The 27,570-nt window shown below is 33.4% G+C and overlaps 4 protein-coding genes across 4 annotated transcripts; 2 read left to right on the top strand and 2 right to left on the bottom strand.

Moving 5' to 3' along the window:
• Positions 1-980: 980 nt before the first annotated feature.
• On the bottom strand, positions 981-7,130 carry LOC133308993 (E3 ubiquitin-protein ligase RGLG5). Its single transcript, XM_061509729.1, has 13 exons — positions 7,017-7,130; positions 6,325-6,645; positions 4,837-4,921; positions 4,610-4,750; positions 4,399-4,512; positions 4,230-4,327; positions 3,297-3,376; positions 3,124-3,229; positions 2,903-3,030; positions 2,612-2,792; positions 1,703-1,759; positions 1,466-1,594; positions 981-1,383 (listed from the first exon to the last, which is right to left on the bottom strand). Exons 1-12 carry the CDS (start codon positions 7,026-7,028, stop codon positions 1,514-1,516), a joined length of 1,404 nt encoding a protein of 467 aa, XP_061365713.1. The 5' UTR covers positions 7,029-7,130; the 3' UTR covers positions 981-1,383; positions 1,466-1,513.
• Positions 7,131-16,250: 9,120 nt separating this feature from the next.
• On the top strand, positions 16,251-19,476 carry LOC133309005 (uncharacterized). Its single transcript, XM_061509745.1, has 5 exons — positions 16,251-17,720; positions 17,828-17,904; positions 18,085-18,196; positions 18,372-18,488; positions 18,906-19,476. The coding sequence occupies exons 1-5, from the start codon at positions 16,398-16,400 to the stop codon at positions 19,257-19,259; spliced, it is 1,983 nt and encodes a 660-aa protein (XP_061365729.1). The 5' UTR covers positions 16,251-16,397; the 3' UTR covers positions 19,260-19,476.
• Positions 19,477-21,849: 2,373 nt separating this feature from the next.
• LOC133309070 (uncharacterized) lies at positions 21,850-23,145 on the top strand. The gene is made up of 3 exons (XM_061509807.1): positions 21,850-22,163; positions 22,246-22,642; positions 22,735-23,145. Exons 1-3 carry the CDS (start codon positions 21,850-21,852, stop codon positions 23,143-23,145), a joined length of 1,122 nt encoding a protein of 373 aa, XP_061365791.1.
• Positions 23,146-25,030: 1,885 nt separating this feature from the next.
• On the bottom strand, positions 25,031-26,077 carry LOC133309071 (NDR1/HIN1-like protein 13). Its single transcript, XM_061509808.1, has one exon. It carries the CDS (start codon positions 26,075-26,077, stop codon positions 25,031-25,033), a length of 1,047 nt encoding a protein of 348 aa, XP_061365792.1.
• Positions 26,078-27,570: the final 1,493 nt, after the last annotated feature.

The following is a 27,570-nucleotide window of genomic DNA, read 5'->3' on the forward strand; positions in this document are numbered from 1 at the left end:
GTTAACAATTTCATATTATATTTCTGACTATTCTTTTAGTAACTCAAGTGAAGCGGTACGGTACACTGGTTCAGGTTTGTCACAAAATAATCTCGAAAGATTTTGACAGGTTTCATGGACGATATTCGCAGTTTTACCAACTATTATTGCAAGGTTCTTGAATGCTCTCCCATCAAATGAATATACTCCTGTTTCGCTCAATGCATGTCTTGCAAGTAAGTAACATAAAATATTGATGTGTTTTGTTGTATAGATCTGGCTGATATGCTAAGATTACCAAAATCTACCTATTCAGATGGCTGGATTTTCACTCTCCACAAGATAAAAATTTCAATTGGAAAAATATTTCTGCAGTTAATGCAGATAAGTTATCTGTATTTATTCCCAAAACAACGTCGTTTTGATATTAAAATCTTAAACAATTATAAATATAAAGACTATGATAACCCTGAAATAAATTAAAATTACAAAAATACCATAATTTCCGTTCCAAAACGACGTCGTATTGACTTGCTGCAGATGCATTAAGCAGAAAAAGCAAACCCTTCTTTGATACGCTGAATGTCATTTCTGAGAACAATTTAGTTGGGAAAGTACCATTATTCTGAAGATACACATACATTTTTATTTTTTTTGGGTGGGGAGATACACATACATATTGTTTCCGTAGATTTATTCCATTTTATACCATTCATTTTTAAAGAAAATTTGTGAATATGTTTGGCGTAATTAATAATACAATGTAAATACTGATAAAAAAATATAAAAATGAATTTAAGCTGAGAAATTTGAAAATGTAAATATAATTATCTAAGATTGTTCTTTGTGTTTGTGTTTCATTTTAATACAATATTTTTTTTTCTGGCTTTAAATGATATAGAACGTATGTATTTCAAGGCTGTCATCAAAAGTCGTTGAAGATAATACTCACAACAGAATTTTACAGAGCACAAACACAGAGTCTAGTGTACATACCATGATCCACCCATAACTGTGGTCATGCAAGCTCATGATGGTATACAGCTAAGCTAACCATATAAAATCAAATCAAACTATGCAGATTTAGTTTCTGATGCTCCAATGCAACCAAGACATGTATCATGCAGAGACTAGAAGAAAGTATACTTCAAAACAATCCTAACAGACTTTTGTTACAAGCAGTTTACATCATAACTTATATAAAGCCTTCATGACTCACAAACATCATATATACAATGAGGCAATGCCACTTCATTCTATAAACAAGTCTTCCCAGCTAACCTGGCATATTTGTTTTGGTTCAAAATTGTTAAATGCAGTTCTGTGTACAAGAACAAGGCAAGAAACATATCCATCAAAATCCAGGCCAACCCTGTTCATCTGATCATCTCTTTGCTGCCTTGTCTGTAATGAATCATGTTAGATTTTGACATATTGCATCAATTGAACACTCAGTTTATGATATTATCAAAATTACGTGACTAACCTTGTTCTGGCAATACATGCAATTGCCATTGAAAATAAGCAAAGCTAACTAGTAAAGCCTTATTCTGGTATTGATTTTGCTACGGCAAATGGGGCAGAATTCGAGATTTTCTCCACAGTCACAACAAGTCTGCCCCATGTGAGGAAATAACAACCATGGGAAGAAAAGTTAATATATTGTCCTTTTCATACAGCCTTAGTTCTAGATGAATCAGCAGCATATAATTTAATTGGTTACCTGATGCCCGCAACCAAAGGCCATATCCTTCCCGTTAACAAGACAAATCGGGCAAACCTGCAGTTAACCATGTCATATACAAACCATTGTTTGAAAGTGACACTGAAATGATCATGAAGATCAAGTCAGGACTCAAGAAAGGAAAGCAAAACTATTTCTCAGGAGAATGAGAGAGTTGTTGGAAGTATTCAAGTATGAGTTGTAATGAAGTACCACATTGGCTAGACCTAGACCAAGTGATGACTATATAAGTGCAAAAAAGACCCATAAACCCATTGCAAGGGATACATCCATGGGCCAAGCGATAAACCACAATAAGTGGGCCGACACCACATTTTAACCCAAAACCTTAAGGCTGTAGGTTTATGGGTCTTTTTTGCACTTATATAGTCATCACTTGGTCTAGGTCTAGCCAATGTGGTACTTCATTACAACTCATACTTGAATACTTCCAACATCTTCCCCTCAAGTATGAGACCCAACATCATGCTCCCCCTTAAGGGCAATTTCTGCGGAATTCTTTGTTCTTTAAGTATTGGAGTCACACTAGCCTTCTGCAGAGGCCTTGAAACATCACCATCTGTAAATACCCAGCCCAGCCAAACCTTTGGCTCTGATACCACTGTTGGGAATGGTATGGGGGAGCCCAAAACCCATTGCAAGGGATACATCCATGGGCCAAGCGATAAACCACAATAAGTGGGCCGACACCACATTTTAACCCAAAACCTTAAGGCTGTAGGTTTATGGGTCTTTTTTGCACTTATATAGTCATCACTTGGTCTAGGTCTAGCCAATGTGGTACTTCATTACAACTCATACTTGAATACTTCCAACATCTTCCCCTCAAGTATGAGACCCAACATCAAGAGTAACATCTTAAGTTGAAAAAAAAAATGGTCTTAATACCTTATTATCATATAAGCCACCGGAAGATGGTTCTGTGTTAGCTCCATTATCGATGCCAGCATATGTAGATGTCCTCTGTTGAAAACTGTTTGAACGAAAAGATGTGCTGCTGCTAGAAGAAGCCCTATCATAATTAGGTGGAGGAAGAGGAACCCTGTCTGGTGAATGTCCCCGTCGTGCACTGCTTACATCAATGATTAAGACATGATGCAAATTAAGTTATTACTGCAGTAAAACTTCTACAATAGGCTATAAGTACCATATTTTCCTATATTAATATTCAGTTAATACCCCAATATGCCATGATCTATGGTTGCCTTATATTGAGAAGGTATCTCCATCAAAGCTGCTAGAGCAAACTCTGTCTCTCTTCTACTTGAGTCTACACTCCTCGTCATTATTTCGGTAAAATTCACAAACTACACGCAGCCAAGAATAAAATATTCACATTTCAGCATAATAGGAATATTTACATATGGCGTGTCAATATGGCTAAGTGAATTACACCAAACCTGAAAATTATCAAAGGCTCGAGCTGGAATATTATCATCGAATTCCCTCATCATATCCCATGGTCCATCTCCAACACCCACCAAAACTATTGACAGGGGATACTCGCTGCAGTTTAATGAGAGTATAAGAATGCAGGACAGTATTCCAGAGGAGAGAAAACTACAAAATTTACCTGGCTTTTACAATTGCATCAATTGTCTTTTGTTCCTGTGGACTTAGCTGGCCATACTGTGTGTCAACGCTTCTGGTCACCTGAGGCAAAAATTTTAAGTATCAATTTTTCAAGATCATGCACAGGGAAGGAAAAAGGAATATCTACAGTAAAATATTAATAATTTATTGAAGCATTGACAGGATTAAGTGCATTTCATACCACCTGAACAACATTAAATATCTCACATATGACTACTGAAGACTCTACATTATTGACCAGACTAGATAGTTTTTGTTTCTAACTGATCAGATTTGCTGGTTTATGTAATTGATGGGAAGGGGGATATAATAGGATCCCTACCCATGCTGGCACAGTCCTTGACGGCCCAAACAGAACGCTGGTAAAGTTGTGACAAACAGAATTGCTTGCATTTCCAAACAACAACAATACATTTATTAAAGTTCCTGCATCTCTTAATATATAAATTGTAAGGAAGACCCTTTTTCTAAAGCTTTCCTCATATTACTATTTGTTTGAAGATGCGTATCACTACAGTTTTACCTTTTCAAGTCCATCTTTAGTTCGGATATGGCCATGTAACCAATTGATCATGACATATTGCAGGGAACAGAAGTTTTTGAGACATATATTTTGCTAATCTAATCATTTTTATCAATTTTCTTCAGCAACTGTAAATGACAAGATGTTTATGTGTCATATTATGAGCTATAGAAGATATTATTATCATCATTAACAAGGCAAACCAAATAAAAATTTGCTGTCATGACATAACTAAGCATTGTAGGTTTCTTCACCTATGATACTTAAAGAGTCATAGTCACAAAGTAAGCATTATAATTTATAACTGCCCATGGAACGTTAATGACTGGTGCAGATTTAACTACTTAGTAATTGTGCTTTCCAATGGTATGAAATATGTATTAAAGATACCTGTCCATCAGCAATTATTAGCAAGACATGATATTGGCCTCCACTTTGTTCAACAATAGTCATGGCCATCTCAATAATAGGGGCAAATGAAGTGGGTCCTGTCACATGAATGTAATGAGTCATGCTGAGCCAAATTCAAAAATGCTAAGATTATTGGTGAAGGAAACACCTGCCAGTCGGAGGCCAGGAACAATATCTCTGTATCTTGACAAAACTTCCTCAAACCCACTGCAGAACCTCTCATCTGAATGGAAACTAAAGACATCTTGATCATGTGTTGATGCTGACGGGAAAAAAAGAAGAACAAAGAAGCCCAATCAAGTTTGCAATTTGGGAACATAAACAATTGGAAAAGCATGAAGATTTATATCTGGATTTACCATCTCCAAATCCAAAACAAGGAATCAAGTTATCCTCATCAAAGGCAGATATAGTTTTCCCAATAATCGAGATTGCTTGTTCATAAGGATTATGACCGCTTCCAATGTGATGTAAACTTTTTCTATTGAATGACCTCTTCCCTGATTTTCAAAGTGAATCCTATATATTTAGTACCACAACTCAATACAGGAAATTCAAGCATCAAGATGTGAGTAAAAGATAAAACCTGTCCATTCATTGCTCTTTGTGAAATCAATGCCAACAATGAGATTAGAAGATTCCAGGCCAGCATGTGCTAGGGCAGCAGTAACCTGGTGCGATCATTTCATTATTTGACAAAATAAGGTGTTTTTTCTCAGTTATAACTATAAGAATGATGATTGATGGGTGAACCAGCTAATAGATGATTTGCATAAAATTAAAATCCGCTATCAACTCTAAGAATAGCAATCCTGATTGATCTATAAATTGTATAAGGTCACTCATACAATTTGTTATGGATAGTTAAATAGAATATTGAAATTTGTGAAAAGAAAATGGTAAAAGAAGTCAAGCAGTAAGCTTCGTCCATATATTTTCTCAAACCTACTTTGTTCTGGACTATGTACTGGCTACTGACCAAGTTTTCTCTAAAGAGGTGTAGCCAAATCACATTGATAACACCTATCCTGCTAGGAATATTAGAAAATGAGATGCTCTATTGATTCGTGCATGCATGATCAGGAAGAACAATAAAGATGAGGGAACATGATCTACATAGCAGCTTTTCTTAAGCTACTTCTTTTCAGCTGAACTTGAGTAACTAATTTCGGTTGAATTTAATGGTCATGGCATGTTATAAAGGTTTTTTTTTTTTTTTTGTCAATTTTAGGTAAAAGTGTAAAAAATAAATAAAAAATTATAGGTTATTATACTGATAGTAAAAGTGTAAAAATTCTAAGCAAGGCTCTTCTATTGTCGGGAGACACCCAAATATTTATAAAATTCAGTATTTTACATACAATTTTTTTTCCTCAAAGCATGTTAGCGCGGACACTGATTCTTATACCCTTCAGCCTTTGCTATGGAAACAATAAAATATAGGGTTTTATTAATCTAATGCAATAGGAGAGAACTCTCTCATGCAATAGAGATAATTATGTGTGGGACCCACCCCTATAGAAAAAAAAAAGAATAAAAAAGTAACACGGAGATCGATGTATGCGTAGGAGAGAAAAATTCTCTCCTACAACGTAGTAAAAAAAAGATACTTCTCATGTTTACTGTTACACTGAATCCTTATTACTGTTATTATTATGAGCCTAAATATGTCGATTCTCAACATTGTTCATTACAGGCAGGAATTTGAAATCTGATTTCAGAAAGAACAATCAACAACGTCGCCTTTAACATAATTAGATAAAACAAAACTGATTCCGTTTCTTTGTTTTCCTCCCTTTTTTGCTGACCTCTGATACTTGAACTTTTTATTGATGCCATTCACATTACTCTCTGAAAACCGCCGGAAGGTAGACCAGGTCAAGTCAATGTCCCCAAGGTCCCTATCCTCCCCACCCACCCACCCACCCACCTCTTTACCAAACAGAGTCTCACAGAAGTCAATGATACTAAAAGACCAAACCAAAGATGATGAAAAAATTGCTCATATATTCATACAAAAAACATAATTGGACATAAGAAAATCACAACAACACAAAATAAGCAGCGATCTAACCTCGTCCAGTGAATGGTAATCATCAGCTATCTTGGAATATTTCCTGTCCAACCTCCTTCTTGGCTGTGCATAGTCTTGCTGCAATGGAGCTGGGGGTGCACGGTGGTGAAGAGGGGTTTGATATGGACTTTGTTGTGGGTATTGATATGATGGTGACTGCGGGTATCCATAATTATCCCATGAAGATGAAGAACCAGAAGACCCATTTGATGAAAAATGCCTCCTCTCAGACCCTTTTGAACTCTTACCCCCCATGATTGACTCCTTCAGAATCAACCCAAGGAAACACAAAATGAGAACCAAAGCTGTCCAAGTCTCCAGCTGCAATTGCAGATCATATGTCAATAACATACATACATATATATGTTCATGGAAGAACCAAACTATAACAATGGATAAGGGGGAGAAAAAAAAAAATTCACAATTTTGACCAGCGCAATACAATTGGGCAACCTACAAATTTTCTGGGAAACTCAAACTTAGTGATGCAAACTTGTTAACCAAAAAATTGGCTCAGGAAATTTCAAGGTCTAGAACACCGGCTAGTTAATATGAAAGAGAAGACCAAGAAAAATAACTCAGGCGCCTAACTAGAGAGCAATGATGACTGAATATGAACGGCATCGACCATGTATCAACCTTTCCACAAAAATGCTAAATTGAAACATTCACCAAACAGTTTTTTTCCATACCTCTAGATGCATTGCTACCACAAGATTATTGCAAAATGAATTGTAAGGAAATTAACAACTCGCTGGATGTTAATATCTCACGCTAATCACGTTGAGTACGCTAGCTTCTCCTTGTTGAACTAAATAAAAGAAAGAGGACAATGAATGAAGAAGGCTCGTGTTAGAAGGAAACAAGCAACGTCAAGTCAACATCAACTGTTAATACCTTTTCATCCCATTAAGATATCTGTGTATATTATATAATATGTGAAAGTTTTGGAACCATATTACTGAGCAAAATAATAGAGAGTTTAAGAATCTTTGGGTTATATTATCGGCATTCAACAAGTAAATGAATATCCTGTTAACAAGTAAGTAATTTTGTATTTTTAAATCTTCTTCCATTCTATTAATTTAATCGATTAAGAAGCAGAAGTCAAGTCACCTTGTATTTTTCATCGATCCTTCCCCGTAATGCCAGCTGTTATTATCACACGTTTGCATATGTTGACAAGTCCGTTCCCACTGGCCGAAAGTCCCAGGAAAAACCTATCCATGAAACTTCATCAATTATATACTATTAAATATGGAATAGGTAGAAACACCAATCTTCCAATCTTAATCTGGTAATCAAAGGGAAAAGAGGAAGGAAGTAGAACATATAAGCAATCAATTGCACAAGCATGTATGTAGACGGTAGATTCAACTGATAATAACTAATAATGTCATTCGCAGCTCAATTAAATAATAAGAATATGCATCAATTTCATTTCCATTAAAATTCCAAAAATATAAAAATAAAAAACATTTACGTGTGATATGCTAATGTTTATATTATCACGAGATATCTATAGTTGCAAATGCATACTTTGATTTGTTATTTTGGCGTTGTTTGTGTTGTTGTCTCTTATTCCTCGGATTAGGTTGAGAATGACGTGGTTAAGCAACAAACATTGAGGTTGTCCATTGTTAGTCACATGAAAATTGCCAGTAACCTTTGCGTAAATGTATATTTTATTATTTCCTATGAAATACCACCTCCCTTAGTACCTTCGGAGAAATGGGTCAACGAAGGAAAATATGTTTCTTCCAATTTTATAACCCGAGTCCCACGTTAATATTTATTATTATTTGCGAGAATAGAAATTTGTTTAAGTATATACAAAAAATAATTTTTTGTTTATACTTTTTATCTGAAACCTTTTAAATAATCCTTTATCTGCTTAAGCTTCTGTTCAATAATAAAATTATAAAAAAGTAAAAATTTAGTTAATTATAAATCAATTTTCACTTCATTTTCAATTTTTTTATATTTTCTTTTTATATTTCATGAGCATAAACTTTTATGGAAAAATTTTATTTTCACCTGTAGTGATTTCATGGTTTATTACTTAACCTTTTATGGTTTTAAACTTATCATTCATACCCGTTGTGGAATGTGGTTAAATAAGTTTATCATTTAATTTTCTATAGTTTCAAATTTTCACTTACACTCATTGTAATTACAAAAATATATCACTTAGACTCTAAAGGTATTATAAATATAAAATTCTTAATTTTTCTTTACTTTTATTTTATATAATTATGATATTATCAAATAAAATTTTGATAAAATTAATTATTAAAGATTGAATAAAAAATATTTATCTAAAAATATATTAAAGACATAAAAATATTATCTAAAAATATTTATTAAAAGATTGAAATTGTTTTAATTTTTTATTTATCTAAAAAATGTACTTCAAATAAAAAAATAATATTTAAGATAAATTAAAGACATATTAACTAAATAAATTACCTAAGTGATAAATTTAAATAAATGAATTATATATATGTGTGTGTATATATATATAGGGAAAGGATATCGTAACAATCAATTAATGTTATTACTAATCAATTTCATCGTTATATCGATTATGTTGTTCCAACATTTATATTTATTTTCATCTTTGTATGGTTATGATTTTCCATATTTAATACTTTATATGTATTTTCACCTTATGGTTATTATAACCATACAAAGATGAAAATAAATATAACCGTTAGATCAACATAATCGATCTAACGGTGAAATTGATTGATAGTAGCATTGGTAGTAACACTAATATCTTTTTTCTTTTTTCAAACTAAAAGTTTCTTTAAGTTAAACTTAAAAAAAGATAAAGAATAAAATTAAAAGTTGTTTGGTGATTATATAAAATTATCCTGATGATTCTTAAGGAGGAAGATAAAATAATTTATTATTAAGAAAGATTATCAGGATAAAGAAAAAAATTTATAAATACAAATTTAGTATAAAAATAATACTATAAAATAAATATGAGGACTCCAAAAAATTGATACATATCTTTAAAAAGAAAGCTCTTCGTAAAAGCTTTTTAATTTTTAATTTTTTCCTTTATTATAGAAAAACTTCTTTTATAGTGAAAGCTTTTATAAAATTATATTTTATTAAGTTTATGTTTTGAATGAGAAGAGAAATTAAAAATAAAACATTCATTAAATTTGACTGTAGCATATTATAAAAAAAAAAATCAATTTCGTCCCAAAAAAAAATACGGCTTGACCAATCTATCTATGATGATAATATCTAATACAAGTATGTGACGCGTAGTTTGGTATAGGATAAATTTTTTATATCTGAGAATAATAATTTTTAAAAATATGATAAGAAAGTTATTGGGAAAATTAGATTTTTCGGTAGGTTAAAATATTACCCGAATTTTATCCTAAAAAAGTATAAATTTTTTTCAACATCTATGAATCTCAGAATACCATCCCTTTTCACGATATTTTGGAAGAAAAATATTACATGCAATAAAATTACAGGAAAACTAGATTTTCGAAAGAAAAAAAAATCAAAAACCTTATATCAAATATGGTTATCACTATCATTTTCTCGAAATATCAAAAGATTATCCGCATCGAATACGCTATACGAGAATTGTGTGTCTGTTATTTAAAAAAAAGAATTTGTGTGTCTGGGATCAGCTAGAATTAACATATATTGACTAACTGGAGGAAGATGAATATGACCAAGAGAAAAAGGAGCAAAATGGATCACGTCTTGCGAGCACTCGCTCCTCAGTAATTAGAAAATTAAAAAGGAGATTGCCACACTGCCAACGTAGGCCAAGCATGACGACCAGATGGGCAGGGCAACACCTTCATGGAATGTGTTTCATTAGAAACTATCCTACTACCAAATTCATGATCCCTTTCTACTTCTAGTCTTCTAGAAAGGTAGGGCTCTCAAAGCTGGCCCATTCTCTTCAAGTCAAGTCTGGCCCATAATCTTCTGGATATAAACTCGAAATATAGGAAAATCAAACTGGTTGGGCCCAGATTGTGACATTACACATGTCAAAAACAAAATCAGGCTAGTACACAGACACACACACAAAAAGAAGTTAAAATAAGGCTAGTACATCAGTATATACGTTTAATCAATACTCATCAGCCGATACTACCTTCTTCCCTGTCAAATTCTTAAGTAATAATTTATTTAACGACCCGAATTTTTGTTCCTTTTGAGAATAAAAAATAAATAAATAGAGTCTTCACTAATTTTATTTGAATGGGATAAAATTGAAAAACTATTTTAATTGGCAAACTAATCCTAAAAATTACGATTAGAGTCCAATTATATACAAAAAAAAAAAAAGGTGAGAACTTAATCTCAGCTCACATGAAACATCCGAAAAACTAACTACCTTAAATTAAGTGTGCAAATTATTAATAAGTTAAAATATTTTCTTTGAACTAAATATCAAATAAAATTAAAATTATTCAATAAGAAAACTTAAAATGTATGTATATTCCTAATTCTATCTAATTTTTATGATTGATATTATATTTATTACTATCACCATTATTATTTAATTTAATTACTAATTATTAAATGATTTTATTTTAAATCTTTTTTGTAAAATAAATAAATATTATTATATTAAACATAGTATAAGAAATTAAAAAGAAATTTACAACACATAACAAACATTCAAATATGAAAAATTTAAACTTGATCGTAGACCCACCCCGAATAAGATTGTCATATCGTTAAAGATACCCGTGGTTTATCAAATTAAAATTTAAGCTTGAAACTTCCAAATTTGAATTTCAATTTAACAATCAATGTCATTCATCATTTCCATTCAAGGTTAGAAACTTTCAAATATAAATTTCAATTTTGAAAATCAATTCAAAGTTAGAAACTTCAAAATTTCAATATCAATTTTCGAAAATCAATGTTATTTACAATTTCTTCTAAATTTTCATCTTAATTGACCCATTCATTATTTAAAGCCCAAAAAAAATTCCAATTTTGCATTTTTGTAACAGATGCCATTTATCATTATTAAATAAGGTCAAAAATTCTTTCCTTAATCATAGCATATATATTCCCAATATTAATATATGGTTGTCTTGCATACATAAGCATTGCGAGTTGTCACATAGAATAATGCTATATTCTTATTTTAATGAAATGCATCAGAAGGACGTCCACTTGTGAGGTGTTGATGGATATTTGGCTACAAGTTTTGTTTTGTTGCTCTTGTTCCTATATTTGTATCGCTTGACAAAGAAAAGAAATAATCGTGTTGCCATTTGTTGCGGGTTATGGCGGTGACGTTAACAAAAGTGTTGTGGTTGGTTGCTTCAAAAGTTATGATATAGATGAAGAACTTGTGCGGCAAGGTCCCAATATTCCGACTCAAAATTGACGATGTCTAGGTTTCGTCTTATCGTCGAAGCAGAACACGAAAAAGGGTCACACATCCACCATCAATCATTTTGTTCTATTTTTTCCACAAAAAAGAAAATCATTTTGTTCTACACTTCTACCAAATCAATAAATGTCATTGTTAGTTCACCGTAAGCCCTTGAATTCTCAAATTTTCCCAAAGGGCCAAGCATAATCAACTGACTTTTTCTATTTCACTTGTGCGTTGTGTTTTTTTTTTCTCAATAGCATAAACAAGAAAATAATCAAACGAATCGTAGGAGCCTTGAATGTCCGTCAATAACACCCTGTCGATTATATTGTGCCATTCTCCTGATTTGGCGTGACAATTAGCAAATTTTTTTTTTTTTTAATATTGAAGGTGTCATTTCACTGTTGACATATTATAAGGTGTCATATCAAACAACAATTTTCACACGTGCATGTCATTGGTGAAAAGACCCAAGATCAGTGTATTTTTTCATTTATTTTTATATTTTTGAGTAATTACATTTTTTTAAAACCACAACGACCTTATAGTGAAGGAATACGTTTGTTGGTAAATAGATTTCTCAAAGTATATTTTCTTTTGATAATTATATGGGAAATAATTATCTTATATATTTTCATTTATCTTATTGTTTCTCAAGCTAGTTGAGATAATCTTATATCCGGCTACTAAATAATAACCGTACAAAGATGGATCAATGATGATAAAGGAAGAGAGAGAAAAAGAGAATCATAACCATTCAAAGGTGAATCAATTAATATAAGGAAATAAATAAATAAAATGACGTAGTTTTGGGTAGCCGGAGATAAACTTATCTCAAGCTGCTTGATAAATGTTTTTCTCATATATATATATATATATATATATATATATATATATATATATATTAAAAAATATTGTACCTCATTATCTTGTCTCTGTAGCATAAGGTGGTGTATTAGATTAGGATTTAAAAAGATTTTTTTTGAGATAAAAAGTATTATAAATTTTAAGAGACTATTTAGAATTGAAAAGACTTTTAATACTATTTAAAAAGATTTTTCTTACAATCAAGATTTCATAAGATTGAATTTTAAAGAATTTTATTAGAATTTATAAGATTTGAAAGAACAATACGGATTTATAAGATTTTAAAAAACCATATAAATTTTAACAAACATTCAAAATTACAAGAGTCAATAAAAAAACAAACAAATGTAATAGTATTAATAAAAAAAGTTAAAAATTAATATAATTTTCTCAAGGGTTTAGTATTTGTCATTTAAAAGGATGGTCCTTTTAGATGAAAGTAACGTGTTTTTTTAAATTTTAAATTATAAATTTTTTCCTCCTTTCTCTCTCTCCTATAGTTTGTTTCTTTTTTTTTGGAGTTACCCAACCCTAATTATCTCTTTGAGACGAGTTGGCTCCCTCCGGTATCCCCACGAGCTTCGACTCTTTGAGCCGGCTATGAGACTAATCCGGAGTGCGGGGGAACAGTGATGGCTAAAGGTTCAGCCCCCTCCCAAGAATGCATTCAGCGGGAATCGAACACATATCCAACCCCACTAATAGTTTGTTTCTTTATCTCTCTTAAAATGTATAAAAGGACACACATTTTTTTCTTTTCTCAATCAGTAAAACATAATATAATTTTTAACAAACATTCAAAATTACTAAGAAACAACTCTCCACATATCTAAAGCTATACTAATCTTCTACGCATTAGGATTTTCTAATTTCTCCTTTTGGGTTTGACTAATGGGATAAAAATTATTTTCTTCATTTGGTATCAGAGCTATACATATATGATTATAAGATCCAATTTTTTATTTATTAAAATAATTCTAAATTTGCATATATATAACCTAAAGTTCATGATAAAATTTCGTTTCAAATTTTTTGCAATTGATCTTGGAAACCATGAGGTTTTTGTTCTACGTTATGAGAGTTTTCTAACTATATCTCATATGCATATTTTTATTGAGTATTTTAAGAAAATTTCGAATCTGAATTTCTGATTTTTATTACATGAAAGTTTAAAAAATTTCTTAAATTATTTTCAATCGATACATTGAAACCTTAAATTGCTTTGAGACTTTTAAAAAACAAGATTTTAATTATCTATTGACACAAAAATTATTTGAATTCGTTTCCTATACACAAATTATTGTAGTTCTCCTATTGTTTTCCCACTATTTTATGTTCTCTTTAATACAAAAATCACACCTTTTGTGTCAAGAAAAATCGCGACCAATAGCTTGAAAAATCATTTTTTAAACTTTCAAAAGCTCTCAAACATCACTAAAAAATATGCTATTTTAGAGATAAATTATATTATAATCTTGTTGGTTTGTTGTTTCTTGATTGTTTTGTGATAAACATCGCTCAAAAATCTGCTATTTTTAGCTTTGACGAAGCTCCTATGGCAGAACCCGATTTCGAGCGGGTCAACCCGCCAAAAGAAGAAGATACTGCAATAGAGAAATCTCAAGAAATCCGTGAGAGGGACATTTTATTTATATTTCTCACTAAAAAATCTCACGAAATCCACACAAATAGAAAATCCATTAAAATCGTCAAAAGTTTTAAACAACACAAGATTATTTTTCCTTTGTTTAAAATTCTGATTGAATACCAATGGATTTAGAGGGACTCTAAAATAATCTTTTAAAATCCTAATCGAATATCTCGTGACTTTTTTCTATTCTTTAAACTCCTAATTGAATACTAATAGATTTCCCCCCCAAAAATAATATATTAAAATCTTCTGAAATCTCAATCTAATACACTTCCTAAGATAAATAGATCCTTAATTATATACCCAACATTATCTAAATAAAATGAATTACTTTACTATAAGCATACTTTTCAAAAAAATTAAGTTTGTAAAATTAAATTTTAATCTCAAACACACATAAAATGTTTCAAGGGAAAAAAAAAGATGAAGAAAAAGAAGAGTTTAAGAATATACCTTTGGGAGGGGTTTAAAGTCTTAATCCTGTACCCGCCCCGAATTGGATTAGTTGCGAAGCAATGAACCGATTGAAATATTTCCAAAAAAATATATGTATATATATAGTTCTTGTAAAAAATTGTATCCGCATCTCTAAATTTTAATCAAATTCACTTAGGAAATTTTTTGAAGAGAAATTTTTTGAATACTAGGAAAATGTAATTGATAGGGAAATGGTTGAAAAGTGAGTTTGGTAAGAAAATGTAAAAAAAATTGTTTGGTTAGAAAAAAATTTATTGGGCAAATTAGGTAAGATTTATAAAGTCTATGTTTGGTTTGAGGTAAAATATAGATGGGGAAATAACTTCAAATTACAAATATAACCCCATAAAAAAAGTGAAACCTTGGCACTTTAGATGAGGGTATTTAAGTCTATTAGTAAGTTGCTCTTTTGCCATTTAACTAGCTAAATGTAAAATACCACCCTCAAGTTGTCTTTCTAAATAGTAACTTTGCCTTGTTTTTTATGAACAAATAAGGAATGCTATGCAAATACAATACCTAGAGAAATTTTGTAAAATCATCTACCAAACATTGCTTTCTTACTTTGCCAATTTAATTTATATAGATAAATTTTAAGAAATCTTCAACCAAACACCACCTTAAAAATCTTCGTAATTTTCTCTTTGATGAAAAAAAGAAGAAGGAAGGCTTCTCTAATTTTGTTCCTAATAGTTATTGCGTTGCGTGGCGTGTAAGTCACCGCTTCTTGAAAAACGAAGTTTCCTTTTCTTTTTTTTTTCTTTTCTTTTTATTATTAATTAATAAAATAAGTGCTCATTTGAATGCACTTTTATTATTAAAAAAGTTGCTTTTTTTTTAAAATAAAAATTCTTTTGAGAATTTTTAAATGTTTGGATAACAACTTTTATAAAAAGCAAAATTTAAAATAAAAGTTAAAATGCCATTTTTTTATAGCCAGTAGTTGGTTGCTTTTGAAAAAAGCAAAAATTAAAAGATAATATATAATTTTTATTTTAGAAAAAAGATAATATATAATTTTTTATTTTAGAAAAAAGATAATATAAATTTTTAAAATACAATTTTAACTTTATCTTATCATACTTATTTTTGTCTGCTTATCTCACGATCATGCTATTTTATCTCTCTTTTATTGTAATTTTATATATATAAGTGCTTTTTTTATTTTAACATCCAAATAATTTTTTTATGTAAAAGTGATTTTCAGATCATACATACAAACGTAAAATAATTCTATCTTTTTAAAAAGTTATTAAAAAAAAACAATGTATAAAAAATCAATTTTTAAAAAAAACTCATCCAAACAGGCCCTAAAACAAACAATAATTAGTCAATTTTATTATAAACACTACAGCGGCACTTATTTTTTGAATTGAAAAAATAAAAATAAAAGTTAAAAGTTACTAGGATTGATACATTGGTGAGAAATTTGGGTAGATTGTTTTAGATTATGGGTTCAATTCTTATTAATATAAAAAAAAAAAATTGAGGAATGTTTATAAATCTGGAACTGCAAAATTCTGTCGAGACTGGTTGGTACGTTGTTGTTTAGTGTTTCTGCGTCTATCCCTAATAACCAAAACCTAAGACACGATTACAATAGATTAGTTTCCACTCATCCCATGTCGTTGGTCTTTCCCTCCAATTTCTAGGGTTTATCATATCATATATATTTTTATGTTATTAAATTAAATGGCTGGCGCCGGCGACCTAGATGCCGATGCAGTGCTCAGCGACGTCGAGGACGATGGCGGAGATCCGATTCCGATCGAGACGAAGCCTCCCTCACCGGAAGACGTCTCCGTCGAGAAGCTCCGGGAGGTTCTCGCAGAGCTTGATCGGGAGCGAGAGGCGAGACTCGCTGCCGAGAATTCGAAGTCGGAATTGCAGGTTTCGTTCAACCGATTGAAAGGGCTGGCTCATGAGGCTATTAGGAAGCGCGACGAGTTCGGGCGTCAGAGAGACGACGTCGTTCGGGAGAAAGAGGAGGTGGCGAAGCAGCTTGAGGAGGCGGCGAAGGAGCGTGACGCTCTGAGATCGGAGATTGGGAATTCAAGCCACATGCTGGTGACCGGCATGGAGAAGATCTCGGCGAAAGTGAGCAGTTTCAGCGGCAACAACGTGTTGCCACGGTCGCAGAAATACACAGGCATGGCGGCGGTGGCGTACGGTGTTATCAAGAGGGCGAATGAGATTGTGGAAGAGTTGTTGAAACAGAATGATGCAACTGTCAAGTCAAGGAACGAGGTTAGGGAACAGATGGAGCAGAGGAATTACGAGATTGCCATTGAGGTTTCTCAGCTTGAAGCAACCATTAGTGGCTTGAGGGAAGAGGTTGCCAAGAAAGATTCTCTTGTTGAGGGTTTGGAGAGGGATTTGGCTGATAGGGATGAGAAGATGAACGAGATTTCGGAGAATTTAAGTAAGGAACAAAATGAGGCTTTGCAGTTGAAGGAGTTTGCTGGTGAGTGTCAGGACAAGTTGAGTGAGTTTGAATCTAAGATGGAATCCCAGAGGCCTTTGTTGATTGATCAGTTGAGTTTCGTGTCCAAAATTCATAATCAGATTTTCAATGTTGTTAAGATAATCGATGATGGGGGTAACTCTGAATTGTCTGAATCGTTGTTTGTCCCGCAAGAAACGGACATTGAGGAGAGTATACGTGCCTCTTTGGCTGGGATTGAATCCATATATGAGTTGACTAGGATTGTTGTTCAAAAAGTTAGGGATGTGATTGAGGAGAAGAATCGTGAGATCAAGAGTTTGGATGAGACTGTGAATCGGTTAGTTAGGGAAAAGGATCAAATTGGTTCTTTGCTTAGGAGTGCTTTGTCAAAGAGGATGACATCTGATCCATCTTCTAGAAAAAGTGAGTTGTTTCTAGCTGCAGAGAATGGGTTGAGGGAAGCTGGGATAGATTTCAAATTTAGTAAGCTTCTTGGAGATGGAAAGGTTGCAGCTTCAAATGACAAGTCAGGCATGACAGAAAAAGAGGAGGATGAAATATACTCTTTGGTAAAGTGTTCATTTTTGTTTCTAGTATTTAATGAAACTTTTGTCCTCATCTTAGTTTTCATTTTGAAGATTCATTGATGAGTTCTTTATGAATGCATTCTTTGCAGGCTGGTGCGTTGGAGGATGTTGTTAAAGCATCTCAGCTTGAGATCATTGATCTGCAGCACACTGTGGATGAATTAAGGTACTTGACATTAGAATCAAATGCACAGTTTTTTTATATTTGTCTGCTTTAAAGTTTGAAGTTTCATAAATGAAAGTGTTCTCCTCATTATTCATTGAACAACTTGCATATGTGCAATTTCTAGTTATGCTGACGTCTTAAATCTTTTTTTTTCTTTGCATATTGCTTAACTGCATTAAGGGCAGAGTTGAGTTTACTTAAGCAGCACATAGAAGCTCAGACCAAAGAGCTCAACCATAGAATGCGACGGATAGAGGAACTTCAAGAGAAGGAGAGAGTGGCAAATGAAAATGTAAGCCTAATTATGTTTTCTATTAGTTTTTTTTTATCTAGGTCCCTAACTGTGGATATGGTTTTATCTGATATTTGTGTATTGTAGAATGTAGAATTTGTTGTGTATCCCTAGGCTGTATGATTATCTATACTTTTCTGTTATTAAGTATCAACTTGGCCTATTCGTGATGTAGATTGAGGGGCTAATGATGGACATTGCTGCTGCTGAAGAAGAAATTAACAGATGGAAAGTGGCAGCAGAGCAAGAAGCTGCTGCGGGCAGAGGTGTTGAACAAGAATTTGTGGCACAGGTATGCTTTCTTTTAGCAATATTTGTTATATTTGGATGGCATGTCCGAATAAATTTTTAATTCACGGCTGAGAGCATTATTCTCTCTCTCTCTCTCTCTCTAATTTTTATTTGCAAATGTTTCTTTTGGCATTAAGTCTAGCTTTAATTGTGCAATGATTAATTGAGGACTTCAGAATTATAAGCTGATTGCTAGGGATAACTTTTTTCCATTAACTACATTACATTCAATGTCTGATGCTCCCTCTGTTTTTTAGCATAATAGTCTTGCTGAAAATATTTATTGATTCAAATACAGCAGGTTGATATTTTAAGTTGAGATTACAGAAAGCCACCTGTTGGTGCATATTTTTAATCCTACTATTATCATTTTTCATTGATCTAGTCCTAGTCATAATTGCTGGTTGCAAATCTGCAGTTGTCAGCACTTAAGCAGGAAATTGAAGAGGCAAAGCAGTCCATGTTAGAATCGGAGAAGAAACTAAAATTCAAAGAAGAGACCACAGCTGCTGCCATGGCAGCCAGAGATGCAGCAGAGAAATCTCTTAAGTTGGCAGACTTGAGGTCTTCTAGACTAAGGGACAGAGTAGAGGAGCTTACTCATCAGCTCGAAGAGTTCGAGAACAGGGAAGACTCAAGGGGCCGAAGTAGACCTAGATATGTGTGCTGGCCATGGCAGTGGCTCGGCATGGACTTTGTTGGATTTCAGCAGCGGCCTGATACACAACTGGAGGCTTCTAATGAAATGGAGCTTTCCGAACCTCTCTTATAATTGCACCTTTTCTTTTCTTTTTTATTTTCTTTTGTGTATTTATGTTGATTTCTTCAATTTTATGTCACAAAATTGTAGTTATAGCATCAACCCCTCCACCATCTCTTAATGCAGCAACATGGTGTTGGTCAACCATTATCATATTGCTCGAGTAACTTGCTATTACAATCTGGTTGTCCTGTACGATCCTTTCTTTGAAGCAATTCACACACATTGTCATTACATTACACAAACGGAATAGTCATGTTTGTTTAATGAAAGACTTTATTCATGTCCACGGGAAAGACTTTATACATGTTTTTTTACCTTTTAATTCTTTTGGGTTACATTTTTTGGCTGGGGTTAATGAAGTTACAACCTCCTTAGTTCTGGATATCCATTTTTTCCATTGAGATACATATATATATGTTTTCACACACACACACACATATATATATATATATATATATGTTTTCATCAAAACATAGTCAGTCGATAGAGATACATATATTTAATATATGCAAATTTATATTTTATACTTAAAATTTCATAAAAATTTCAAATACTTAAATTTACATATATGTGTTGCAATTTGTGAATTTGAGTTGTTGGTAGTGGTGTAAACACAACATTTCACTATTTTATTTTATTTTTAAAAAAAATTGCATGAGGTTAAACTGGTTCAAAGAAAATCGGCCAATTTTCACCAGGTCTGTTATATAGTTGATCTATTGACTCAATCAGACCAATTGTATCCCGGATTTTCGAATCAATCCGTTCGATCCAAGTTGAGTTTAATAAAACTGATCATTAAGTCTTGATGGATTATGCATGCATTGACTTCTTCAATTGTCTTCCTTGAATTTTTTTTATTTTTTTTTTGTACATTATTTTCAATTGTTGCAAGTTGTACCACATTTGAAGTCTTTTTTTTCTATGTTAGTATGTTATCATCAAAAGTTTTGCATTTTTGGATTCTTCAATTTGAATGTATTAGTTCTACATATTTTATATATGTCGATCGTTGTATCTGAATGCATTATACATGTAGATAGTTTTTAAAGTAAAAATTATTATTATCCTAATAACTTATTTTATTTTAATACTATCTATTTATTTTCAATAAATTAAAAAATAATATTAAAAAAAAGGATGAATAACAAATTTGTTTGTATTTTACGAAAAAAATAAGAACTTTACATTATTTAATCTTAATTTAAGTAAATCATAAGAGTGCCTCAAAGATATAGCGACGATCATCTCAATTAAAATTTAAAAGCGAGGCCTGCAAAATTATTTTTTCTTGAGCAACAAATTATAGTACATGTTGAATAGAACATCGCATTGGTCATTTTACTCGTTATAGCATATTCGGTTCCATAATACTATTCAATTTAATTTTATTAATTGTTATGGGAGAAAAGTTAAAAAATACTCCTATGCTTTGATATTTTATATGATAGGGATAGAATATTGTATTTATATTTTTTTTTTCACGTCTATTCTACTTATTTTTTTTAATATCATTATATCAGAATATAATATAATGTTCAAAAATGGGATAGGATCCGTTTACAATTTTTTTTTGCAAATTACACTAAGTACGACCGGTCGTACACTACATGATTAAAGTATAACCGGTCGTACTTAGTGTAGTTTGTAAACAAAAAAATTTGGAAATATAACCTGCTCCTTCGAAAATAGTAAATAAAATAGGTAAAAAAAATAAATATAATATCTTGTCCCTAAATAATGTAAGGGAGGTTTTTGACCTTTTCCTTTTATTTGGAAACTAATGAAAGTTTATGGCTTTGATAATAACGATTCCACGTGAACTCGTAAGATCGCCATGCAAACTCGTAAGAACGCCGTGCAAACTCGTCAAAACGACAGGATCGTCCGATTCCACCGTGACAAGTACTTGACCCGTTTTGCTCGTAAAAACCCGAAATTTCATAAAGCCCTAACCCATTCGATGGTGCTACATATCTTGTTTCTGCTTGAAGAAAACCCTAACCCATTCGGCTGCTGGTTCGCTTGATTCGACCACTGCTCTTCTTTGTTTCGCTTGTGAGTGTTGGTGGATTCCAAGGTTCGTTGCTTCTCTCTTTCTCTGTTGTCTTTGTTCTGCTTCTCTGTTCTCTGTTCTCTGTTTGTTCCCTTATCTGTTTGACTGACTTGTGGTTTGTGGGTGCTTTAAGAGTGACAACACTGCTTCTCTGTTCTGTGTTTGGCAGCATTGCTCTTATTATCTCATATTCTCTGTATCTGGTTCTGCATTGAGTATGTCTTTAAGTTTGGCTAGTGATGGTGCTGAGAGTGCGTTGTTGAAGAGGTTGGTGAAGAAAATGTTGTCCAAGTTGTGACAGACTATACACCAAATTACAAAGTTGCTGGAGAAATGTTGATGGAGAAAAGGACAAGGTTGTATTGGACACCTTGCATGACTCATTGCATTGAATTAATGTTGGAGGATTTTGAGAAGAAGATACCGGTTCATCAAGATACAATTCCAAAGGGGAAAAAAATTACAACGTATATCTATTCAAGAACTTCTCTCATTTCTTTGTTGCAACACTTCACCAAAGGAAAGGATTTGGTGAGACCGGCCATGACTCGTTTTGCCACATCTTACCTAACTTTGGGGTGCCTCAATGACAATAGGGGAGCATTGATAAGAATGTTCTCCTCCAATGAATGGAAATCTAGCCGGTTTGCAAGGACAAAGAAGGGGAAACTTATTGAAGATGTGGTCATGGATAAGAGATTTTGGAAAAATATTATAGTATGCTTAAAGGGCGCTTATCCTCTAATCAAAGTGCTTCACTTTGTCAATTCAGACAAGAAACCAATGGCGTTCATTTACGAAGAAATGCACCAGGCTAAAGAGAAGATACAGAGTGTCTTCAATGGTGTCAAAAAAAGGTAAATTATCAAGTTTATGTAGAATAATTGAAATTTTATAATCTTTGTTTGATAGCTAATTCAATTTTTTGAATTTTTATAGTTATATGCCTCTATGGGATGTCATTGATGAAAGATGGGACAAACAACTCTGTAGACCTTTGCATGTTGCAGGCTATTACCTTAATCCTCAATTACACTATAGTCCTGGATTCAAAGCTAATTTTGAAGTTCAACGTGGATTTTATGATTGTTTACAAAGGATAGTGGGAAGTCTTGAAGAAACAACTAAGATTGATACTCAACTCGAAAATTTCAAGAGTCAGTCAAAGTTTTTTGGTAGTGGATTTGCCAAGATGGCAATCGATACCAAAACTCCATTACAGTGGTGGGATTCTTATGCGTTTGAACATCCAGAGCTCGAACAATTTGCTATTCGTGTATTAAGCTTGACATGCAGTTCCTTTGGGGGTGAACGAAATCGGAATGCCTTTGAAATGGTAAAATTTCAAGAATATGAAATATGAATTGTATTTCATTTCTAAAATTACCTATTACTTGCTATAAATTAATTGCTTTTGTATTCTTTTAGGTCCACACAAAGAGAAGAAACCGTTTGAAACAAAAGACCATGAATGATGTTGTTTTTGTGATGGCTAATTCAAAATTGGCCAAGATGAAGGATGATGCTGGAAAAACTATTGAGTATGGCATTGATGATCTTTCATCCGATGATGATTGGATTGTGGATCATGATGAAAGTTCATCTAATGATGAAGATTTAGATTTGGACAACTTGGATTTGGATACTCCAAATCAAGAAGACTTGGTTCAAGTCGGGGAGCATGCTACTGGTGGTGTTGGTGCTCCTCTGGATGATATGGAGATTCCTAATTTTGATGATGAACCTGATGGTGAAGAAGATGCCATGCATCATTTTGGAGATGAAGATTATATGAAAAATGTTTTTAATGACCGTGACTTGAATGATTTGCTAGATTAGGGTTGGACTGTTTTCTTTTGGTTTTTTTAGTTTTGTGTTGTCAAACACTTAGGCCTTTTATGTTTAGAGTTGTTAATTAAATATCAGTAGTGATTTAAAGGATATTTTGTTATTTATGTTATTTTACAATTTACATGCATATGTACATATTTGAATATAATTTTGCATCCTAGGTAGGGTCTTGTGATCCATGTTATGATCTCACGATTGACATGTTTTTCTCCCTTTTCCGATTCTAGGTAAGATTTCGATTTTTAACTACCAGCTGGGTTTGGTTATGTGATCTTCACAAACTTTGATGTGTTTGTGTTGGAAATCGACAATCACACAAATCGAAAACGAAAAAGGGAAAGAGAGAGAATAAACACAGCAATTTACCCTGACAATTAGGGCTCTCATCAGCATGCGAAGTATGATCCATACCCAGCAGTTTGGGCATCAGTTTTGAGGTTAACTGCAGAAGCAATAATTCCAAATATTGCTGTTGATGGTAATTGAGAATGGGTTTGTACGAGAATAGGATAACTTTATCTATGTTGGCTAGGATGCTGGTGGAATGGCTCAAATGGCTTAAGAGGTTACTATCAGGTTTCGCAAGTGTGGAGAGTTCTGCCCTGGGGCATGCTTGACTAATTTGAACTTTTGAAGGCTATGATGCAGGTGGAATGGTTCAAATGGTTTAGAGGTTATTATCAGGTTTTGCTTGTAAGGAGAGTTCTGTTCAAACACAGAATTGGTTTGACTATCGTAACCATATTTGCATTGTGAGTATCAAATTGACATATAGTGACATCATTTCCAAACTAGCTTTGGGTTTTAAGGTTTGTCGGTGAAACTTAACTGGTTGATCTTGTTTAGCATGTAATGTGTAGACAAGTATTGGTAGACTGTACTGGCCAGAAGGAGCAGGCACTGAAGAAATCATCAAGGCTGTCTTGAAACCTCATCTTCCTATGTACAAAATGTATATTTTTCTAGTCTATTTTTTTTTTTTTTTTTTTCTATTTCATTGTAAGTGTTTCTTGTTTTCATAGAATCCAGTGATGCAGCACGAGCATCAGTCTGCCGGGATCTTATTGACCTCTTGCAGGGTCAACTTCAGTTTGACCCCTCCCGTAGACTGACTGACCTCATGAAGCACTCTGGTCTTCACCAGGGAGTATAACATTAGATTGTAAGATAACGCTGTTTTTTCCATTTAAATCCCCCTCCTTTTCCCCTTTCTTGGATCATCTTGATGGGGTTTTGATGTTTGCTTGGTGGGAGTGTATTTGGCTATATTGAACTGAAATCCCCGGAATGATTCTGAGTTGTGGTTGATTTAATGGCCAGACAAGGGGTCTCCTTTTCCCCTTCTGAGGTTTTGCTTTTATAGATAAATTTTTTTTTTCCCTGTCCATTTTAGTACCATCAAAATCTTATGTATAAGCATTTCACCTTTTGGGACAAATCTTGCTACGACCGGCTGATCTCTGCTGTGTATGATAAATAAAAGAAAATATACAATGATCACATTTTGTTGTGGATTTGAGGTTGATTGGCTATTGAACATTATAAATTGTAGCGTGAGAACATAGAACTTAAAAGCCACGCATCCTTCCCAAACTGTTGATACTTAATATTATGAGCTAAGGTTTGGGATGTTTATATTACTGCATAATAATATCTGATGATTCTGGGGCAGAAAAAATTAAGATACAAATTTGTTATTAAAGAAAACCTACACCATGTTCGTATATTAGCAAAAGAAAAGGAAAAAAAGTGGTAATCCTTAACGATGTTATTTGAAGGTGGAATAGGAAAATTAGTAAAACCAAAAACCCCAAATTTTCAATGACAAAAAAGAATTCCAATTTGACAATATCTCTGCTGCCAAATTGCTGCCTCAGCGTTTTGTTCTACATTTCTTTTTGAGCAAAACCCCGTCAGGAGGGCGTGTTACCATGATATTGCAATGGCTGTAGAGGTTATATGAATACCTTAAGACGCTTCCCAATTTGGATCTAGCACGGAAAACTCCCGTCACTTCAAGCAAAACCCCATTGCTTTCCATTTGTTTCACGAGTCGTTGGCTCTCTCTTATTGGCAGCTGAACTTGACTAGTGACCATATGGATATTCGCAAACCTTGATTGAACCCTTGCAGCCGAGAAAGGCTCGACATATTGACTAGCAATAAGAGTACTTCCATAGTATAGATAAATGGTCACGGAGCTGAAGTCCACATGTACCTTCTTGTTTGGATTTGTGAAGTTTGCCAGCAATGTAAGATCAGCATTGAGTAAATAGCCAAAGTCAAGGTATGCAGCATTTAGTGTGACACTAGACACATCAAAATGAGGACTCTGGGGACGAAAAACCAAGTACACTATGAGGACTATTAAGCCTCCTATAATTATGACAAGGAAAAATATCGCACACAACAAACCACCCAACCAGGTTAAGGGTTTAGATTTTTGTTCTTGAGGCAACCGTATACCACGCTCATGCCGCCGCGGCTCAGGTGGTGGTTGCACCGGAAAGCCAGCAGCCTTAGGGGACGAGGATGGCTCTTGAAAATTTACCCGTGGCCGGCCTGGCGGGTAAGCTTGATCTTCTTGCTGGTTACGTGGACCACGCTGTGGAAAAGGTGCACGTTGATGATCTTCTTGCTGTTTACGTGGATCTCCACGTAGTGGAATTGGTGCATGTTGATGATCTTTTGGCTGTTTGCGTGAACTTCCACGCTGTGAAATAGGTGCCTGTTGATAATCTTCTTGCTGTTTGCCTGGAGCTCCGCGCAGTAAAATAGGTGCCCGTTGATGATCTTCTTGCTGAGGTCGCATTGGAGAATGATCTTGAAACTGTGCTGCTCGTAATGGAACATGATCTTGATCTTCAAGCTGAGCTCGCGGAGGTCTAGAAAAATGAGGGTTGGTTTCTCGACGAGACATGGTGGTCGTGGAAAATGTATGAGGAGAATGAACAGAAAACAGAAAGCTGATACTATGTAATTTGTTATTAAGCTAACGGAAACTAGGACAAACCAAACCCAAAACTAAAATTAAAAATATAAAGGGAATAAGAATGACTTCGTGACAACTCCAAGGATGATTCATGTAAAGGCAAAGAATCAAACGCAAGCCAAGTATGTGGGGCTAAATGTTTCTGCTTTTTATTTTAAAGACTACACCCGATTTTGAGTTTTTCAAACAGAAAGTGATCATGTATCCCTTGTGCATGCCATGTTTTAGTCAAGCCTGATGTAGATGTCTGAATTTTATTGCTAAGCTTATTATTGGACTATATAAAGAGAATCTAAACACACATCAGAGAACCAAACCTTGTGTGAATTTGCAAGTGAAATGGACACTTGGACTAAAAAGATTTCAGAATTGATCATAAATCTTCAAATTTCTCCAATCAGAAAAACATTTAAATATTCTACGCCAGCTACCCGTTAGTAAAGGTTACCGAAAGGACCTGATCTTGGAAGGCGAAAACATACATTCCATCACTCTCGAGCACTTTCAGACTCTTCTACCACAATTTACATGCAAAGGAGACCGACCAATTGCACAAGATACCTTCCCCCCTACTCTGGTCTAAAATACGTAGACCACAAACACAGGGATTGCAAGTTCGAGCACCTTGAAAAGTTAAAACACTCAATAGAACAGAGGAACCCATACAATCATGAGCGAACGTTCGTTAAATTTGAAAGAGAGTAATTCAGCAAAATAAATAAATGAATCAATATGTTAAATAGCCCTGGCATATTCAAATTATCAAAGAAGATACAAAAGAGTAACAATTTCAAAATTCAAAAAATATGTGGCAAAAAATATATATAATAAACATCCACAAATTAAAATGAAAAAGTATAAGCTGGCCATCAGTTGAGTGTAATACAATCTCATTTTATGGGCTACAGCTTAAATTGGGTTGAAAAACTTCAGGCGCTTGGCCATGTTTTCAACTTTACCAGCAACGGGAGAAAAGAGGCTATTATTTACAAATGATCTACCAAACAACATCCACACCCCGCCCTCCCATATTAATCGCCCAGTCCCATGTCAATTGCTGTAAATGCCTCAATAGTTGGAAGGAAATTTCTCTTCAAATTTCGGAATAGAAGTAGACATTATTTTCAGGATTATAAGTCAAATAGAGAAGCTAAACCCAGGTTCTTCTTTTGTTGCTTCAATTTACTTTATTCTCCAAGATCTGGTCATGTGTATAGTTAACAAAATGCAGATGGGACTACCAACTTTTCAGCAAGAACTATTCTCCCTTACCTTTCTCTTCAACACTTCTTCATCCATTTCCTCCACCAAACCCCAAAACAGCTGTCAGAAATGTGATGAGCCAAACCCATAAACTTGAAGGTTTACCCAGACTCACTACCTGAACACGGATGACTTCTAAGCACTCACGTGTTCAGCTT

The sequence above is a fragment of the Gastrolobium bilobum genome, unplaced genomic scaffold, assembly GCF_033153095.1.
Source record: "Gastrolobium bilobum isolate Gb01-03AN ecotype WA unplaced genomic scaffold, APGP_CSIRO_Gbil_v1 utg8041, whole genome shotgun sequence".
In the NCBI taxonomy this organism is placed as follows: domain Eukaryota; kingdom Viridiplantae; phylum Streptophyta; class Magnoliopsida; order Fabales; family Fabaceae; genus Gastrolobium; species Gastrolobium bilobum.

Coding starts and splice junctions, on each gene's coding strand:
- LOC133308993 (XM_061509729.1), bottom strand. Junction 4,328..4,398: donor TCCTGGCCTCCGACTGGCAG/GTGTTTCCTTCA, acceptor TTCATGTGACAG/GACCCACTTCATTTGCCCCT. Junction 2,793..2,902: donor ATAGATCATGGCATATTGGG/GTATTAACTGAA, acceptor TGATGTAAGCAG/TGCACGACGGGGACATTCAC.
- LOC133309005 (XM_061509745.1), top strand. CDS start 16,398: ATGGCTGGCGCCGGCGACCTAGATGCCGATGCAGTGCTCAGCGACGTC. Junction 17,905..18,084: donor CACACTGTGGATGAATTAAG/GTACTTGACATT, acceptor AACTGCATTAAG/GGCAGAGTTGAGTTTACTTA. Junction 18,489..18,905: donor AACAAGAATTTGTGGCACAG/GTATGCTTTCTT, acceptor GCAAATCTGCAG/TTGTCAGCACTTAAGCAGGA.
- LOC133309070 (XM_061509807.1), top strand. CDS start 21,850: ATGACTCGTTTTGCCACATCTTACCTAACTTTGGGGTGCCTCAATGAC. Junction 22,164..22,245: donor TTCAATGGTGTCAAAAAAAG/GTAAATTATCAA, acceptor GAATTTTTATAG/TTATATGCCTCTATGGGATG. Junction 22,643..22,734: donor ATCGGAATGCCTTTGAAATG/GTAAAATTTCAA, acceptor GTATTCTTTTAG/GTCCACACAAAGAGAAGAAA.
- LOC133309071 (XM_061509808.1), bottom strand. CDS start 26,077: ATGTCTCGTCGAGAAACCAACCCTCATTTTTCTAGACCTCCGCGAGCT.